The 19,263-nt window shown below is 34.8% G+C and overlaps 3 protein-coding genes across 3 annotated transcripts; all 3 read left to right on the top strand.

The window, feature by feature from the left end:
* The first annotated feature begins 6,822 nt into the window (after positions 1-6,822).
* On the top strand, positions 6,823-8,624 carry LOC132275311 (uncharacterized). The gene is made up of 3 exons (XM_059776773.1): positions 6,823-7,390; positions 7,561-7,805; positions 8,145-8,624. Exons 1-3 carry the CDS (start codon positions 6,917-6,919, stop codon positions 8,389-8,391), a joined length of 966 nt encoding a protein of 321 aa, XP_059632756.1. The 5' UTR covers positions 6,823-6,916; the 3' UTR covers positions 8,392-8,624.
* Positions 8,625-13,714: 5,090 nt separating this feature from the next.
* On the top strand, positions 13,715-15,887 carry LOC132275310 (uncharacterized). The gene is made up of 3 exons (XM_059776772.1): positions 13,715-14,248; positions 14,789-15,030; positions 15,384-15,887. The coding sequence occupies exons 1-3, from the start codon at positions 13,775-13,777 to the stop codon at positions 15,628-15,630; spliced, it is 963 nt and encodes a 320-aa protein (XP_059632755.1). The 5' UTR covers positions 13,715-13,774; the 3' UTR covers positions 15,631-15,887.
* Positions 15,888-17,481: 1,594 nt separating this feature from the next.
* Positions 17,482-19,189, top strand: LOC132275308 (uncharacterized). The gene is made up of 3 exons (XM_059776769.1): positions 17,482-18,009; positions 18,163-18,404; positions 18,796-19,189. The coding sequence occupies exons 1-3, from the start codon at positions 17,536-17,538 to the stop codon at positions 19,040-19,042; spliced, it is 963 nt and encodes a 320-aa protein (XP_059632752.1). The 5' UTR covers positions 17,482-17,535; the 3' UTR covers positions 19,043-19,189.
* The last annotated feature ends 74 nt before the right edge of the window (positions 19,190-19,263 follow it).

Raw genomic sequence — 19,263 nt, 5'->3', positions numbered from 1 at the left:
ACAGTGTCCAAACCACGTCCAAACTGAACCCAACCAAGGGACCTTGCTCTAAAATCAAAGAGCAGGCTCTTTGCCACTTAGAGCCGGCTCCCTAACCCCTTGGAGCCGGCTCTTTGAAGGGGGAGATGGCTCCCACATTCTGGAGCCTTCTACTTTGCTCCAACTCATCTCTGCTTCGTCTAATTGCATTCTGTGCTTCTGACGAAGCTCACTGTCCTATCCATAACGTTTGTAGCATTCTTAGGATTCTATTTAAATTCTTACAGTCCTAGAACCCCTCATACCCCAGTGTAAATCAATTGACAGAAACGCAATTCTCAACAGAACAGTTTAGGCAACAATACAGTTTAAATTTTGAAAAAACGCAGAACAGATTACAGAAATAATCTAGCATGCATACAGTCCATTTTAAAAGTTTAATTAAGTTCCTGGAGTCTATATAGGATGCACAGAACACAAGTTTATAGGAAGGAGATAGACTGAAACTTGCCTTAAGATTCCGGTTTGAAACCTTCATCGCCGTTGCTAAATTCTCCAACGAACTGTAAACTACCTGTAACTCTCCCACTGTTCCAGTTTTATTCCACCATCAACCTCTTTCTTCCTCTGTGGTACACCTTCAGTCCATAGCTAAAAGCTCTCTGTGTTTGTCCCCTCAAACCTCTCTGTTTATCTCTTTTTAGGAACTTGCCTTCAGTTTTAGTTTTTAAAACTTTAAACCACTATCTACTCTAGTAACTCTGGCAACCTTAATTGCTTTCACCGACCTCTGTTGCTTCTGGTTCAACCCACGAGCATACATCAATTATCCCTCATTGGTTCAGTCTTTGTTCGTGACAAAAACCCCCAACTCTTTCTCTTTGTTTTTCCTCTCAAAACTCTTATTCGTGAATAGGGTTTATTTGTAATCCTATACAGGCTTATAACGTTGTATTTATAGGCTTTTAAAACATAAACACTAATCCTAACTACGCTCAGAGAAGAAAAAGAAAAACAATTTAATCAAATAAATCAATTAATTCTTTTAAATACAATACTTAATACAGATAAACCATTTAAACACTTAACACAATTAATTTAATTAAAGAATAATCAAGTGCAAATAATCAAATAATCAAAGAAATGCAATAAACAAATAATTCAATTAAATAAACAATTAATCAATTAATTAACCGAAACAGTCAAATAAATAAATAAACAACTAACCAAATCAAAATGCAATTAAAATAATTAACTAAATACCAGGACTATCCTTTTAAAATTAGGGGTATTACACATTTGAGGCAAGGGCTAAAATAGTCCTGGAAAATTTATATATGCTTTTTAAAAAGTATGTGCGTATCTTCTCTTTTACAACCCCCTCTTCATTAAGAGCCGGCATTATTAGTGATGTAGATAAAATGAATGTAAGTAAGCTCGTACCATTGTGAATTATATTTATTTTCATCTTTAATATTCTATAATTTGTATTATACTAAATACAAAATTTATTTTTACGAGTTTGACTCTTTAAGAAGTCAGCGCTATGGCTTAAATAGAAACAAGACACAAATTGGATTTGTATTTAGAAGAACATGTGCTTGATCGAAAGCAAAATGTTGAACTAGATGTTCTTGAATATTGGAATATAAGCCAAAATCGATTTCTTGAACTTTTTATGTTGGGCACGTGATGTTTTGAGTATTTCTATCACGACAGTTGCATCAGAGTCGGCCTTTAGCATTGGAGGCCAGATTATCAGCAAATATCGAAATTCAATCTTACCGGACAATGTAGAAGCATTGTTGTGCACCCAGGATTGGTTAAATGATGTCATAGGTAATTTTAAATGTGTGAAAGTTGTATTTAATTATATATATATATATATTGTAATCATTTGATGTATTTTCAGAAGATTCTGATGAAGAGGGACTGGTTGAAGATTTTGAACCTATCATTGCTCAGCTTGAAAAGTGATCTTTTACGTATTTGGTCTCACTCGGATAACTTTTGTCTCTGCAACTTTGGTGATTTGAAGAGGCTCTTGAGAAGTTCTAGACTTTTTCTTCCCTCTCTTTGGCACAAAAACAAAGGAATGGAAAGTGCATGCTAAAATCTTAGACTTATCTTCCCTTTCTTTGGCAAAGGCTTTCTTGCAGTCGTAATTTAGCTTGGTAGAATAACAGCTCCATAAACCAGTTGTATCCTGTTTAGTCTTCTTTTATCTATTTTTGGTGATGAGTGTTGGGAAATGTGTAAGTTTTAAAGACTTTCTAAGGGATTTTCATGCATTAATCTTGATTTATCACATAGAGGCAAGTTTTATGCAAAAATAAAATATGATGTATCATTCAATTAATAGATTGAATACTTACATCAAGGTTTGAGTAAACCTTAGATCTCTCCTCTAAAGTAAATGTTTTCACTTATTGTAGATCCCTTTGTTAGATGCCTTCTCCTTGGATCTTCATCTTCTTGGTAATGGTCTTGCCTTTAAGAATCACCCATAAGCCTCCATGAATGACCTTGGGAAACTAGGCTTGTGGGAGCCTCCATTAGATAAAAACACTAACTCTAAAATTTTAGAGAGAAAAATATATTCATTTTTCTTCCAAAAGTCACAACTAAAATATACATGGACCATGTATATATAGGCAACATAAAGAAAAGGAAAAAAAACAATAAATCCTTATCAATCTCTAATTACCATATCTCAAATCTAATAGGATTCCAATATTAAGTTGGGCTATGAGTGAGACTCCTTTGAGTTTATTATTTTCTTGGCTATAATGAATTAATAATTGGCCCGAACCATCAATCCAATTCAATTAATTCATAAATTAATTTCTACTCCACTAAAAGAAATTAAATAATAAATAACCTCTAAGTCAATGTTGCACTTTGACCCCTTTATACATAATTAGTTATCGGATAAATAAAGCCATTAATCCGGCTACTTAATTAATATATTTATTTTGGTACCTTTGATTATTTCCAGCTTGATCACAATAAAATATTTGTTTGACAAAAATAATAATTTAAATAAATAAATATATAATAAATTATTTTGTCTAAAAACACACGAAAGCCTTCGAATTTACTTTGTGATCAACCATCATCAATACAAAATAAATACAAGTAGTAATGATGCAAATATTAAAAATTTAACCCTCTATCTATTAATTACATAATTACCCAAAGTGCTAGTCTAAGGATTCCGAAGATTCCGCCAAACAAATCAAAGTAATTAATAATTAATAAAAGAGTCTCTACTTCTCTCATTCTTAATAGTCAAATGTCATGACGGTGATAGGGAACAATTGCATATGACGGCTCTCGCAATATATCTCAACCTAACGCGGATCCAGTTCAAGTCTTAGTTAATAATGAGTACATCCATAATTACCAACTATGAACTATTTATGATTACTATTTATATTCATGTATTGACCGCCATCACATACATATATAAATATCTCTTGTAATCAAGTGGACATTATCAATTTCATAATGAATCAAAACATAATACATTGAATTCACCAATTGTGTAAAGCATAAATATTTCAGATATCTTAGGAACATATGTCACTTTAATCCAATTAAGAATTCGCTATTCCATAGCATATAAATCCCAACAATGAGTTCAGTGAAATAATGAAGAGGTTGATTATTTTTGTTCAGTGACTTGTTATTGATTTAACTTTAAAACCTTCTCAGTTTACTTGCTAATTTAAAGTTTTAGTTCTTTTTTCTAATACTAAAAAGGAAATGCAAGATTTTTGTCTGTACATTAGCCTAAAGTTGTGTTTCCTTTTACAAATATTGGCAAATTTGTCTCATGGATTGCATCATTAAAAGCGGCTTCTACGCAAAGTCTTATTTTGTATTATAATGAAGTCTTCCACAGTTAAGAATTGCACTATGTGTTCGGGATGCTACTGTATTACCTAGAGTAGTTGACGCAAAAATATTTGTTGAGTCATGTTTTTGAATGATTTATGATTTTGTGATTATGCTCTCAGCTTTATTATTTAAACAGGTTATTTTGCAGTGTTGTCTCATTAAAATGGCAAATATTTTTTAAAATAACCTTTAGATTAATGTGTTCTTATTTACTTGTATGCGTGTATATATAGGATGCACTAGGATGATGATTTATGCCTATACTTGAAGATTCCAATATAATCTAATTACACTTGCACTCTTTTCTGGTTCTAACTTCTAATTGTGTGTGCGTCAGTGTTTGTGTGTGTGTGTGTGTTGGGGGGTGGGATGGGGGGTTTATACTGATTTTCTCCAGATTGATTGGTGAACTCTTAACATTGAAAAGTTTGTATAGAGTTTTAAAATTTTGAAAGATTATGAATTTCGTTTTAAAGTCATAGGCAATTGGTCTTAGTCTCTTAGATGTGACAAGTTTGAGATGCACCTATAAACTGTAATAACATGAAAACTTACAGATTTTATATTGCAATAGAGGTTATTGGGTGGTGCCTCTGATCCAGGTTTGAGGGTATATTTCCATTTATTCTATTTTGCAATAACTTTGCTAGTATCAGTATTTTTTTTTACTACTCTCTTCCCATTATTTGATACACTCTTTGGTTTGTCTGATTAATTATGATTGTAAACTGGGAATGTTGTATGCTATTTGTATTTGAGTTGTGTTATTCTTATCTGTAGCTGTTCTATGCCCTTGTCAAGTGTTTAATCTTGTGGCATTTGTTGACTGGAGTAATATTTTTGGCACTAAATCTATTGTAAGCTTGCTCCTATTGTGAATGGCTAATGGAAATTAGTTAAAAATAAAAAAATAAAAATTTATGGGTTCACGGGTCCGAACGGGTTGACCCGGTTTTGACCAGTCTATTTTCAACCTGCTCAGAACGAGTTGGACCCGTCTATTTTTAACCTGACCCAAACTCGGCCCAACCCGTCCATTTACCACCCCTACTATATATGTATTAATCACGTGACAACAAAACCAAATCCATCAGTTTCATTTTTGGGGTTAGCTATTTTTTACACACCTACTTGTCATTAAGCCGATTTTCTTACACATCTACTGCCGGTAAGTTGTGTGTGTGTGTATTTTTTTTTTTAGAGTGAAGAAAGTGATAATAATGATATTATTAGGGGACATGTATTTAATGCATTGTCCCTTTTTAAAATTACCAACTTGTCCCTTCTAATTTAAATATATATAGTTATAAAGTTTAAAATTTTTTTAAAAGATAAAGGATAATGATGAAAATATAAAATTTATTTACTTTAATTTTTCAAAGGGGACAATTAATTTGAGACATATAAAAAGAGAATAATGAACTACTAATATGGGATGGAGACTATTTTAATAACATGTCTCTTTAATGTGAAAATGGAATTCGTCCGTTGTTTTTTCCTTTCCGTTCACTCGAATCTCTTTCATTTTATCGATTTTGTCTGATTCCTCCTTTTCTTTCGAAAAGAAGGAAAGGAGAACGTCTTTAGCAGAATATTTTTACTTCTCACTTCGGTCAATGATAAAATTACTGCGAGAAAGTGATAGTGTGGGAAAATGCCCCTTCTTACAGCCGTATTTATGTTAATGCTCTTTGTCTTCTTTCCTTAAAAATGACAAGTTAACTTTTCTAATTTTCTTTGTCCTCTTTCCTTAAGAAAGAAACAGACAAAATAAAAAGTTATTTTTGTGTAATATGAAATGTTATTTCCCAATAAACAAACAGACCGTACACTGGTTTCACTGGAGGACTCGACTATTACTGAGCTCTGCACCTGTAAGTTACCTTTCGGCTTTTATCAAATATGAAATCTTGAGATGTCTGCATAAGTTAACTTGTGAGGCGATAAATTTCAACCATCATGTTAAAAAAATTTCTGTATCTAGTAGACACATAAAATGATAGAAGCTTCTTCTGATGGAGATTTTACATATTTACTATGCCATAAGGCTGTACAAATTTGATTCTTTCCCCTCTATTTTTACTTTCAAGTCCAACTCGATCGATATATATGTTGTTTTGAACTGGAAGAGGAAAAAAAAAAAGAAAAAAAGAAGAAAAAAAAATTGATATGGGCAATGACCAACTTACAAAATTATGTGAGTAGGCACAAACTTATATAGCATGATTTAAAAAAATAATAATAATAGAATAATTTAATGTGAGCGTGAAACGTGTGGGATCTAGACCATAAATATGAGAGACAGAAAAGTGAGAATGAGACATGTGGGATCTACACTGTAATGTGAAAGAAAAAGTAACTATTTATATATGTGTCACGTGCAAGTAAATGTGTGGTAATGAATAGTTCAACATGGTGTTTACATGGAATTGTGCAGCAATCAATAAATAAGAAAAAAGGTAGAAGACATGGTCCAACACAAGTAAAAAAAACAAACGGTTACATTCCGTAGAACCTGTAATCTAAAAGAAAATTTACTCAAATATATTAAAAAAAAAGAATTAAGAGAAATATTGTAAATTTTTTGAATTAAACGTCTTTAATAGCACGTGTTTAACTAATGGAGACTCCCCTAACCCTATTCTATCATATGTATTATTATTTAAAGATTTTTAATTTCTTCAAAATTTATGTTCGGGCGAATTATATATATATATATATATATATATATATATATGAGTGCTATACCAACTTAAACAAGAGTTGCACTTACTCTGAAATTGACGTTCAGTTTTTGGTGCAATTTGGTGTCGGCTCAGTAAATAGGTTAAAGTAAAAAATCAAGGACATAGGCATCGTTGTGGTGCTTTCTTTAATAGAGACAAACCAGAAGACTTTCAATAAATTACGCCAAGTCTTCGTCTCAGAGGTCCCCCATATGGATAGGGAAAGTGATTCGACTCCACAACGGAAAAAACTGAAGAAAATGATATGGTAGTAATTTGCTAGTGAGAGAAATTTGAGAGAGAGAAAGATGGAGGGGATAGAGCACAGAATGGTGAAGGTGAACGGCCTAAACATGCACATAGCAGAGAAGGGTGAAGGTCCATTGGTCCTATTCCTCCACGGCTTCCCGGAGCTTTGGTACTCGTGGCGACACCAAATCGTCTACATGGCGGCCCACGGGTACCGAGCGGTGGCTCCGGACCTCCGTGGGTACGGCGACACCACCGGAGCGCCCACCTCCGCCAGCCAATACACCGTCCTCCACCTGGTGGGCGACTTGGTGGCACTCCTGGATGCCATAGCGCCAGAGCAGGATAAGGTGTTTGTGGTGGGACATGACTGGGGTGCATACATTGCGTGGCACTTGTGTTTGTTTAGACCTGAAAGAATCAAGGCTTTGGTTAACCTCAGTGTTGCGTTTACGCCGAGGAACCCTCAGGGAACGCTCGTTGAGCTCCTTCATGCTGCCTATGGCGATGAACACTACATGTCCAGATTTCAGGTCCTCTGTTTTCAAAATTACGTAGTGCGGAGTATATACATATACACGAGCACTACTTGTTTTCATTGATTTGAATTCCACTTCCTCAACTATGTTTCGTTAAGAATATCGAATCATATATTTCTGTGACACCAGCCTGGCCTTGACTGGAAAATTGGTTGATGATGTAGGAACCGGGAGATATAGAAGGCGAATTTGCTGACATTGGTACCAAAACATTTCTAAAGAAGTTCCTAACATTTCGCAATCCGGAGCCATTTTATTTCCCTAAAGGTAAAGGGTTTGCAAATTCACCAGCTGATACTCCAGTTATCTTGCCATCTTGGTTGTCAGAAGAAGATGTTGATTATTATGCTACCAAGTTTGAGAAGACTGGTTTCACCGGAGGTCTCAACTATTACCGAGCTCTCCACCTGTAAGTTACCTTTCAGCTTTTATCAAATATGAAATCTAGAGATGTCTGCATATTTTTTGATCATTTAAATAGAGAGGGAATAAATTTCAAGCATCATGGTAAAAAAATTTCTGTATCTACACACAGAATGATAGAAAGCTTCTAGCTTTTGCTAGGTGACAATTAATCTATATCTATCCAGTTTAGCTTCTTTAATATCACTTGTCTAACTAATGGAGACCCCCCCTAGCCCTATTCTATCATATGTGTTTATTTAAAGATTTTTAATTCCTTCAAAATTTAAGCATAAAATTTATGTTGGGGCTCATTATATATATATATATATCCTGTAAATTGCAGAAGCTGGGAACTTAGTGCAGCCTGGACTGGAGCTCAAGTGAAAGTACCTGCAAAGTTTATTGTGGGGGACTTAGACTTGACCTATCACATGCCAGGCGTCAAGGAATACATACGAGATGGCGGGTTCAAGAAAGATGTGCCATTGTTGCAGGAAGCAGTTGTAATAGAAGGTGCTGCCCACTTTATCAACCAAGAGAAGCCAGATGAGATCAACAAACACATTTTTGACTTCATCATCAACTTCTGATTTTCTTCTCTATTTCATGTGTGTTTCCCAGCTTGGAGATTGTTGTGATGCATTATTTGTGTGGCTCAATTAAACTGTGTTCCTCTATGAATCCTGACAGTTGCTGCAATAAATTAGTGTGCGCGCAGCATGTGACATTCCTCTACTGGTTCATGTAATTCTCTCCATCTCTATATGTGTGCACGGACGTAATAAAAAATTCTGTAATTGGAATCTGTGTTTTCTAGCTTGAACCCTCTGTTGCCGTTGGAATCTCTTTTTAATTTTTTTGATGAGTTACAAGTAGATGCTATAACCCCTAAGAAAAATCTAATTTAATTGCAAATATATCAAAATTTAGAAATATATATATATATATATATATATATATATATATATTTGACAAATTAGGGGAGGGAGACTTGAACATAGACAGTAGATGAGTGCTCTACCTAGGGGAGGGAGACTTGAACATAGACAGTAGATGAGTGCTCTACCAACTAGACTAGAGTTGCACATATTATGAAATTGAAGCTCAGCTTTCGGTGAAATTTGGTGTCAGCTCAGTAAAAAAAGCAAGGCATCGTTGTGGTGCTTTCTTTAATAGAGACAAACCAGAAGACGTACAATAATTTAGACCAGGTAACATGCATCATCAACCCTCGAGTTGTCTGTTAAATTATGGTGCAAATAAGATAACTTGTGCAAGACGGAGCAGTCGTAGTCTTGGGTGCCATGGGAATGCACAGAGTTTGATTTGTAAAACTTTTCCAAGAGATTATCAACATAATTGTAACACGTGAAAATGAGTTATTAGATTTGAAATCAATTTGATCCACCTTTAAACAAAGTAAACAATTTGTTGTTTTACTTTGTTTTTTTTTTAATTATATATGGACACTTGTGATGTCGACATTATGACGCTTTAAACTAAAAAAAAAACTCTATGCAACATTGGACGTACCGATTGTTAGTTTGTTGTACATGAAATGTGCCCCAATATAGCATCCCATTAATATATATATCATCCCATGAATTAGTAGTACTCAATAGAAGGGAAAAAATGTTAAGGTAGTCTTTTTTTTTTTTTTTTTGTTTTTTTGGTTCAAAAAATGTCAAGGTAGTCTATTTGTTTTTTTGGTCAGATCAGTATTCACACATACATTTTATAAATTATGGGGGCTCGAACCTTGATTTCTTCTTTAAAAAAGAAAAAAAAAATATATATACCATTTAAGGAATGTGTAGTGTATTCTACAGAGAGATTTTGTTACTATGGAATCAAATTGTCTCATTAGCATAACTCATTTAATTTAATTGAGTATAACATGTCACCTATCATGTGATATGATGATATCCAATAAGAGGAAAATTTTATCCTGTGCATATTGCAGAGTAAAAATCACAAGAAATGTTGAATTAATTTTCTACGGACTTCTGTGCAATGTTAACTATTGTTAGAGGAGCTCATTTCATATCGGTCCAAATAGGAAGTGAAGGGTATAAAAGGGTTAGTATGCATTGGTATCCAATAACTTGAGTTTTTGAATCAGAGGGCAACGAACTGAACTGTTATTGTTGATATCAAAGTTAAACACAATCTTTGATCCGGTGTTACACTAAATTTTCGTTGAGACCCCTTATTATCTAACTGTTGGAGTCCGAGTTCCGGATGGATAGATAAAGTGATTCGACCATGGTTATCAAAATCCCAATTTTGAGTCTTAGAATCGCACGATTCTACAATTCAAAATTCAAAATCGATTCAAATCTTAACAAAATCGTTCATTTGGTAGAATCGTAGAATCGGTGTAGAATTGTACGATTCTACCGATTCTACAAAATTGATTATTTGGGCCTTTATTTTTAGGCTAGGTCCTTTCGTTTTGAGTTGGTTTCTTCTGGGCTACTTAAAACAAAGTGTCTTTTTAAATATTTATAGGCCTAACCCAAGTATAGTATATAAAGTTAAATATTTATTCTATAAAATATAAAAGTATAGACTTAGTATTGTATACAAAGTTACAAACTACAAAGAAAGCCCCAGCAATAGCAAAATTTCAGAGGCGGCGGCAAAGGCTCAGAGCAGATCGGATCCACAGACAGCCCTCCTTTTTATAATTTTGGTGAAATATTTTATATTGTTGTAAAAGTATTGATTAGTTTAAATGATTTTGAAGCCAAAAAACACCAATAAGTCATTTTCTGATTGTCGTCTTTTTGGTTTATTTATTTGACAGATGAGTAACAAATTCAATTCACATGTTTGGACTATTGCGCTATTAAAAAAATTAAATTCCTAACTTTTTACTATGTGAATAAAGAAAAAATATCACTTCAACTAAATTCTTAAATTTTTGTCATTCCATCAAATCATGGATGAGGTAGGATAACACCTAAAAAATTAAATTCTTAACTTTTTTGGCCTTTATTTTTGGGCTGGTTACTTTTGTTTTGGGTTCGTTTCTCACGGATATATATTTTTGTGTGGTTTGACCTTATTTTTGTTATATTTTACAGATCTTATTGTTTAACAAGTTAGTTTCAATTATTTTTTTTCACAATTTGATAGAATCTTACGATTCATTATCCGATTCTACGATTCCAATTTTACCGAGCCCAAATACGTAAAATCTCGATTTTAATAACCTTGAATTCAACTACAACAAAAGCATTGCAAACTCACGAGAATGGAATATAAATAAATGAGTATACAACACTACCCATCGTAAAATTTATGAAGAATTCATTTAAGTAGAAAACGATTAGATTAACACACGTGGTATCTTTACATGGTGGATGCAATAAGCATGTTAGGGTAGGTAAGAAATTGTGCAAAGGTGGTTTTTTCATGGTATGAAGTGCATGCATTTTCAACTTTCAGATACAATGAGATATACGGTGGGAGCTGGTACAGATGCAATGATGTGATTGGATTTTTGGCTTCCAAATGGTCCAATTGTCACTCAACTTGAGCTCACTAAAGGGAAAATTCTTCATCTGGACACTTATGTCTTAGTTGATAGTCTAATTTTCAACTTTCAGATGATTATTCCACAGACAATTCAGTTCCCAACTGAACAACATTTCCCCACCCGCTAATTCACATGATACAGTTGAATAGTTACCAAGTCCTACACTCAAATTCTCCCTAGCACATACCATGAATTACTTCACTCCCCCTTCAATAATCTTCCTTTGGCACCACCTTCTCTGGTTCAAACATCATATCCCCAAACATGGTATCATTACTTGGTTAGCAGTTAGGAACAGGTGTTACACTTTAGACTCTAAACCTATGTTGAACAAGCACTACACTAATGCTTGTTTCCTGTGTAATTCAGATTATGAGTCCTTAGACCATCTTTTCTTCAGCTGTACTTACAGTTCTCACATTTGGAGGTTTATCCAAGAAGTTGCAAGATTTACATTCTAGCCTCAATCATGGACTGACCTGATTGCTTGGTGCTCTACTCAGTGGTTATCAAAGAACTTTCTTGTTCACAAGCTTCTTCTCTCTGCTGCGGGTTACTTCCTTTGGATGGAGAGGAATTCCAGGGCCTTCAGGAATAAATCTTGTTCTCCACAGACTATAATTTCACAGATTAAATCATGTGTGCGAGCGAGACTTGCTTCTGTCACTTTGAGACATAGCTCAGACCTCAGTCGAGTAGTGTCTCACAATGAGCTGCAAAACCTCTACTACAAAGGAAGTACTATCACTGGTGGACACTCATGGTTGATCTCCTAGTATCTGGTACTTGGTGGTTGTTGAAGTTTCAATTATGGTGGACACTCTTCGTGATTGTTGAAGTTCTATCACTAGTGGACACTCCTAGTGGTTGTTGCTGGTGCTGATTTCTTTGTGCGGCTGCAAGTTTTGACTTTCAACCTTGTTGTTTCTATGCCTAGTTCCAAAGTGGTGGTTTATATGTCTAGATACTTTGTTGGCCTGTAGGTTATGGCCAGTTGTATTTGTTTTTGTTGCCCAGTGTGGCTCTTGTCTTGGTGCTCAGTGTAGCACTTCGTGTACATTTTATTCTTTGTTTCTATATATAAGCGTACCTTTTATCTAAACAAAATAAAAATAAAAATAAAAATAAAAAGTGCATGCATTTTGATCATTTTAAGTACATGTCAATGTCTACATCCATGAATTGGGCGCCATTCTTTTAACTCTTATGATCTTTTTTTCTTAAGTAGTGCCGGCTGAGAATTTCATTCTTTCCTTCTTTTAGTTCTTCTCTTTCTTAAGAAATGACATTTTTTTTTTGACCAACTACCAGGACCAGTGGGGGCGGATGCCCCCATTAGATTTTTTATATTTTTATTTTATATCTTAAATTTTTTAAAATTTATGAAGATGATTTTACTAAAATTATAATTTGCCCTAATTGAATTATTTTATTTTATTTTTTTAGCATTTTATATTTCAAATTTTTGAAAATTTTTGAAGATGCCGCCACTAATATTACAATTTGTCCCCATTGATTTTTTTTTTTTTCATTTTACTTTAAATTTTTTAAAATTTATGAAAAAAACTCCATTAAAATTACAAAAATGAACCCACCATGTAAATTTGCCTCCACAAATTAAAAGAACACTCCTCTCATAAATTTTTTTGGTTTCATCAATGAACGGGGATGAGTGAACATAACAAAGTAAATTTTATTTTTTCAATTACTCCATAACAGTAGAATTAGTCGTGCAGCAAGATATCAAATTAAAAAATATTAGTGTAATAATCAAGAATTCAAAACTTACGTGCTTTTTGACAAAAAAAATAAAAATAAAAAAGAACTACTGCAAGGAAAATTCAAAAATATAGAATACAGACTTTATACAAATATTAAAATTAAATTAAAGAATAAGAAGGAGAAGAAGAAAAAAGTTATGGCTCATAAATTATACAAGAATGCAAGGAAAAAAAATTTAAAAAGAGATAACAAAAGTAAAAGGAGAAGAAGAAGAGAAGAAAAAGAAAAATAAGAAAAGGTATATAATATTTTTACTTTTTAATTTTTGGAAGGGAATTAGAGGAAGAAGGAGACATGAGTAAAAGAAAAATAAATAGATAAATTTTAGGAGGAGTGAATTTTACAAATACATTTACATAAATATAAAAAATTATAGCTTGTGGGACCCAGCTGGAGCACGGGTGAGACTTAACTTGCTCCGTCCTTCCCTATGACTTGAAAATGACTGTGAATCAATATTGGGTTATTTACACGTAGAGATGGGAAAGATTGAGCAATAATTATACAATATTTACCTTATGTAATCCGTTGAAATTATTTAGCTACTATGTTCACAGAAGAAATAACCGTGCACCAGTGCATTTAGGAATTATTCATCTACACTGAGAGAGTAATTTGGTGGTGAGAGAAATTTGGGAGAGAGAAAGATGGAGGGGATAGAGCACAGAACGGTGAAGGTGAACGGCCTAAACATGCACATAGCAGAGAAGGGTGAAGGTCCATTGGTCCTATTCATTCACGGCTTCCCCGAGCTTTGGTACTCGTGGCGCCACCAAATCGTCTACATGGCGGCCCACGGCTACCGAGCGGTCGCTCCGGACCTCCGCGGCTACGGCGACACCACCGGAGCGCCCACCTCCGCCACCCAATACACCGTCCTCCACCTGGTGGGCGACTTGGTGGCCCTCCTGGATGCCATAGCGCCCGAGGAGGACAAGGTGTTTGTGGTAGGACATGACTGGGGTGCATACATTGCGTGGTACTTGTGTCTGTTTAGACCTGACAGAGTCAAGGCTTTGGTCAATCTCAGTGTTGTGTTTTTGCCTAGGAACCCTCAGAGATCTATTGTTGAGACCTTTCGTGCTGCATATGGCGATGATCACTACATTTGCAGATTTCAGGTCCTCCCTCTGTTTTACATACAAAATTATATTAATATGCACATAGTACTAATTTTATTTGGTTTGAATTTCACTTTTTCTTGTACCCATGTTGATTTGATCTGTATATATGTAAGCTATGTTTCTAAGTACCAAATTGGGGTTTGGAAATTGTAAAAATTTAGTTCCAAATTTGAACTAAATTTCTTTCCATTCGAAAATCAATGCACTGATTCGGTACTTCCAATTGTAACTTTAGTATAATTGGTGAAACTAGATGAATGATTCAATTACCCAAACAGAGTTGAGTCAAATTTGGATTTGGATTAAAAAGTTAGCCTTCTTGGGGATTAGTAAACATTTGGCCTTTATTATTGTCGCGAAGCCTGGATTGTTGATAAATTAAGAAGGATTGTTTGGAAAGCCATTGAAACCGAGAAACCATTAAAATTTTGAAGCATTTGGATGGTTTAATTTTAGACGAAATTGAGTTTGGAATGGACACGGATCAAAATTTGTAAAATTGGCCAACATTGTAAACACTTGTAAATTATGTTGCAGGAACCGGGAGACATAGAAGGTGTATTTGCTGACATTGGTACTAAAAGAGTTCTAAAGAAATTCCTAACATTTCGGAATCCGGAGCCATTTTATTTCCCTAAAGGTAAAGGATTTGGGGATTCACCTGATACTCCAGTTATCTTGCCATCTTGGTTGTCAGAAGAAGATGTTGATTATTATGCTACCAAGTTTGAGAAGACTGGTTTCACTGGAGGAGTCAACTATTACCGAGCTTTCGACCTGTAAGTTACCAACCTTTCAGCTCAATTTTATTAAATTTGATGGAGATTTTACATGTTGACTGTCCCACAAAGCTGTGAATTTCCTGGATTTTGAACTAGGCCTTCCACAAATTCATATTTGATTCTTTGTCTTCTATTTATACTTTTAAGTAAACTGTGTGTTTTTCTTTTATCCTGCCGCAACAAGGTCCTGGACAGAGAACTCTAGGCAGGCCTTCTTTGATATCATCTGCGTTATTTTAATGTCTCAATATTTGATGGTTTAAGCATAGAATTTTATGCGCGCTTGCATTATGCATATATATACATATAAATACATACATATACATATAAATATTTCCTCTAAATTGCAGAAACTGGGAACTTACTGCACCATGGACGGGAGCTCAAGTGAAAGTTCCTGCAAAGTTTATTGTGGGCGACTTGGACTTGACCTATCACATCCCAGGCGTCAAGGAATACATACATGATGGTGGTTTCCAGAAAGTTGTGCCATTGTTGCAGGAAGCAGTTGTAATAGAAGGTGCAGCCCATTTTATCAACCAAGAGAAGCCTGATGAGATCAACGAACACATTCTGGACTTCTTCAGAAACTTTTGATTTTCTTCTCTATTTCATGTGTGTTTCCTAGTTTGGAGATTGTTGTGATGAAAGAGTATGGCTTAAACTGTGTTTCTCTATGAATCCTGACAGTTACTATGATGAATTAGTGTGCAGCATGTGCCATACTTCTACTAGTTCCTGTAATTCTCTCTCTATGTATGTGAGTGTGTACAACCGTTATTAGAAGTCTGTAAAATGTGGTATCATTTCCATGGTTTGGATCTTGAAAATTTAAAGTTGCACTTATTCTGAAATTAGGGCTCACTTTCTTATTTGGAAAGTTTCTCTACACATTCTCTTCATAATAAGAGCTGAAACAAGTATCTCCATATCTACGCAATGTAGTGTGAATATGATTAATAAGTGCTCATAAATGGTTAATATTGTTTCTCCATAATGGTGTGGATGTATGATTTTGAAACTTCAGGGTGTCAATATAAATAAAGTCCTTGATCAGCTATTGAGTGGCGTTGTGTGGAAGCAAATCAAATCATGGTTAGACAATTTCAAAAAATCAAAATTTACCACCAAATTTAAAATTTTCCAAAGTTTAAATTGTATACACATCAAAATCAAATCATAATCAAATATTTTTGAAAAGATTAAACGTGAGACATACCAATATTAGTCAAAAAAATTCTAAGTTTGGCTGTGATCATCCATACAAGTTTAGCACGTGAAAAATGAGTTAATAAATTTGAAATCAATTTGATCCAACTAAATTAACGAATTTATTTTTATTTTTTTTAATTATGGATACTCGTGATTCCGTGAAGTCAGTATTATTACACAAAAAAACGAAGAAGTCTATTTACAGCATTGGATGTACCTATTGTTAATTTGTTGTGTACATGAAATGTGCCTCGAGATAGTACCCATGAATTAGTAATTAATAGAAGTGGAAGAAATGTTAAGGTAGTCTAGAGATTATTATTATTATTATTTATTTTTTATTTTTTGGGTAAGTAAGTGAGAAAATGTATAAAAGAAAATAAAATAGTTACAATCATGGGCATACCCATGGCCCAAGAGGATGAAACCAGCCCAAACCATAGGTGTGCATCCTATGGATCGGGTCCAACAGAAAACAACTTTCTCATAACCAGAGAAAAAACATAGGTCCGCTATAGAAAAGTGAAAACCCCGAGCCCAACTAAATGTATTAACTACCAACAGTTCATAGATGAAGGCGGGGAAATCAACAAACATGGAGAGTGCAGGAGGACAGAGGTGGTTCAGGTATTCTTTGCAGAATTCAGTGAGATGTTGCCCCATCTACTGCCATGTTAACATCACATATTCAAAATTTTCAAAGATAGGGTGAGAGTTCATTATTTTCCATTTATTATTATTTTTTGTTTAATTACAATTTATTCTGACATGGTCTTTTTAGTCAAGGATGACATTTATGAACAAATTATTTAAATAGAAAACAATTAGATTAGGTTACACATAATCACATATAAAAAGAACACCCGGCCAAAAAAAAAAAAAAAAAAAAATTGTTTTTATGGATGAGAAGGTTCAAGAAATTGTGCAGGCGTGGCCAATATTCTATTGTATCAAGGTCATGGACTCATGCATGTTGATCATTGTAAGTAAGTACATATCGATGTCTAGATCCTTGAATTGCACCGCCATTCTTGACTTACTTTCAACTCTTATGATCTTCACCATTACCTAGTGCCGGCTGACAAATTTAATTTTATATTTCCTGGTTTTCTTTGTCCTCTTAATTTCCTAAGAAACAAACAGAAAATAACTATGTTATTTTGTAGTTATGACTTGAAAATGACATGTTATTCCTTAATAAAGAAACAGATACTTGTTTCAACTCTACATAAACTGAAGCAAATGATATAGTAGTAATTTGCTAGTGAGAGAAATTTGAGAGAGAGAAAGATGGAGGGGATAGAGCACAGAACGGTGAAGGTGAACGGCCTAAACATGCACATAGCAGAGAAGGGTCAGGGTCCATTGGTCCTATTCCTCCACGGCTTCCCCGAGCTTTGGTACTCGTGGCGCCACCAAATCGTCTACATGGCGGCCCACGGGTACCGAGCGGTGGCTCCGGACCTCCGCGGCTACGGCGACACCACCGGAGCGCCCACCTCCGCCACCCAATACACCATCTTCCACCTGGTGGGCGACTTGGTGAGCCTCCTGGACGCCATAACGCCAGAGGAGGTCAAGGTGTTTGTGGTAGGACATGACTGGGGTGCATACATTGCGTGGTACTTGTGTTTGTTTAGACCTGACAGAGTCAAGGCCTTGGTTAACCTCAGTGTTGCGTTTATGCCTAGGAATCCAGAGAGAAGTATCGTTGAGAGCCTCCGTGCTGCCTATGGCGATGACCATTACGTTTGCAGATTTCAGGTGCTCTGTTTTATATACAAAGTTACACACACACACACAGTACTAGTTTTCTTTGGTTGATTTCCATGTCTACTTGAATCCATTTTGATTGTTTGCAAAAGCCATTGAAACCGAGAAGCCATTAAAACTTGGCATTGGTTGATTATGTTGTAGGAACCGGGAGACATAGAAGCTGAATTTGCTGCCATTGGTACTAAAAGAGTACTAAAGCGATTCCTAACATATCGCACTCCAGGGCCAGCTTACTTCCCCAAAGGTAAAGGGTTCGGAGATTTACCTGATACTCCAATTATCTTGCCATCTTGGTTGTCTGAAGAAGATGTCGATTATTATACTACCAAATTTGAGAAGACTGGTTTCACTGGAGGAGTCAATTATTACCGAGCTTTCGACCTGTAAGTCAACACCTTTCAGCTCAAATTTACCAAATCTAAATCTACTGATGATGGCTGCATATTGATGGTTTATTAGTGAGGCAAAAAATTTCAATCCATCATAGTCAAAATTTTCTGTATTATGGAGAGTTTACATTTGTGAATTTGCCTAGGTTTTGAACTAGACCTTGCACAACAAATTCATATTGGATTCTTTGCCTTCTTTATTTCATATTGGAAGAAAACTCGAGGCAGACCATTTTTTATATCACATATCTTACTTCCTTGATATCATCTGCATCTGTTATTTGAAGATTTTTACTGTAATTTCTTCATATTTGATGGTTTAATTAAGCATAGACTTTTATGTGTGTGCGCGTTACGCATATATATATTTGCCTCTAAATTGCAGAGACTGGGAACTGACTGCACCCTGGACTGGAGCTCAAGTAAAAGTACCTACAAAGTTTGTTGTGGGGGACTTGGACTTGACCTATCACATGCCAGGCATGAAGGAATACATACATGGTGGTGGGTTCAAGAAAGATGTGCCATTGTTGCAGGAAGCGGTTGTAATAGAAGGTGCAGCCCATTTTATCAACCAAGAGAAGCCAGATGAGATCAACAAACACATTCTTGACTTCATCAACAACTTTTGATTTTCTTCTCTCTTTCATGTGTGTTTCCTAGCTTGGAGATTGTTGTGTACTTGTGATGCATTTGTGTGGCTCAAACTGTATTCCTCAATGAATCCTGTAATTTCTTTTCTTTTCGTTTTTTGGGAAGTTCAAGCAATCTGTATGCTTTGATTGCAACTGTAATAGTTATAGTTTCGCAATCGGACCAAAAAAATTAAAAGCTATTAGATGAAATTAACTCT

The sequence above is a fragment of the Cornus florida genome, unplaced genomic scaffold (assembly GCF_030987335.1).
Source record: "Cornus florida cultivar Cherokee Brave unplaced genomic scaffold, ASM3098733v1 CherokeeBrave_3.0.0_Hap2_Chr09, whole genome shotgun sequence".
NCBI classification, from domain to species: domain Eukaryota; kingdom Viridiplantae; phylum Streptophyta; class Magnoliopsida; order Cornales; family Cornaceae; genus Cornus; species Cornus florida.
The sequence above is the reverse complement of the archived record's forward strand: the minus strand, read 5'-3'. Positions and strand labels throughout refer to the sequence as shown.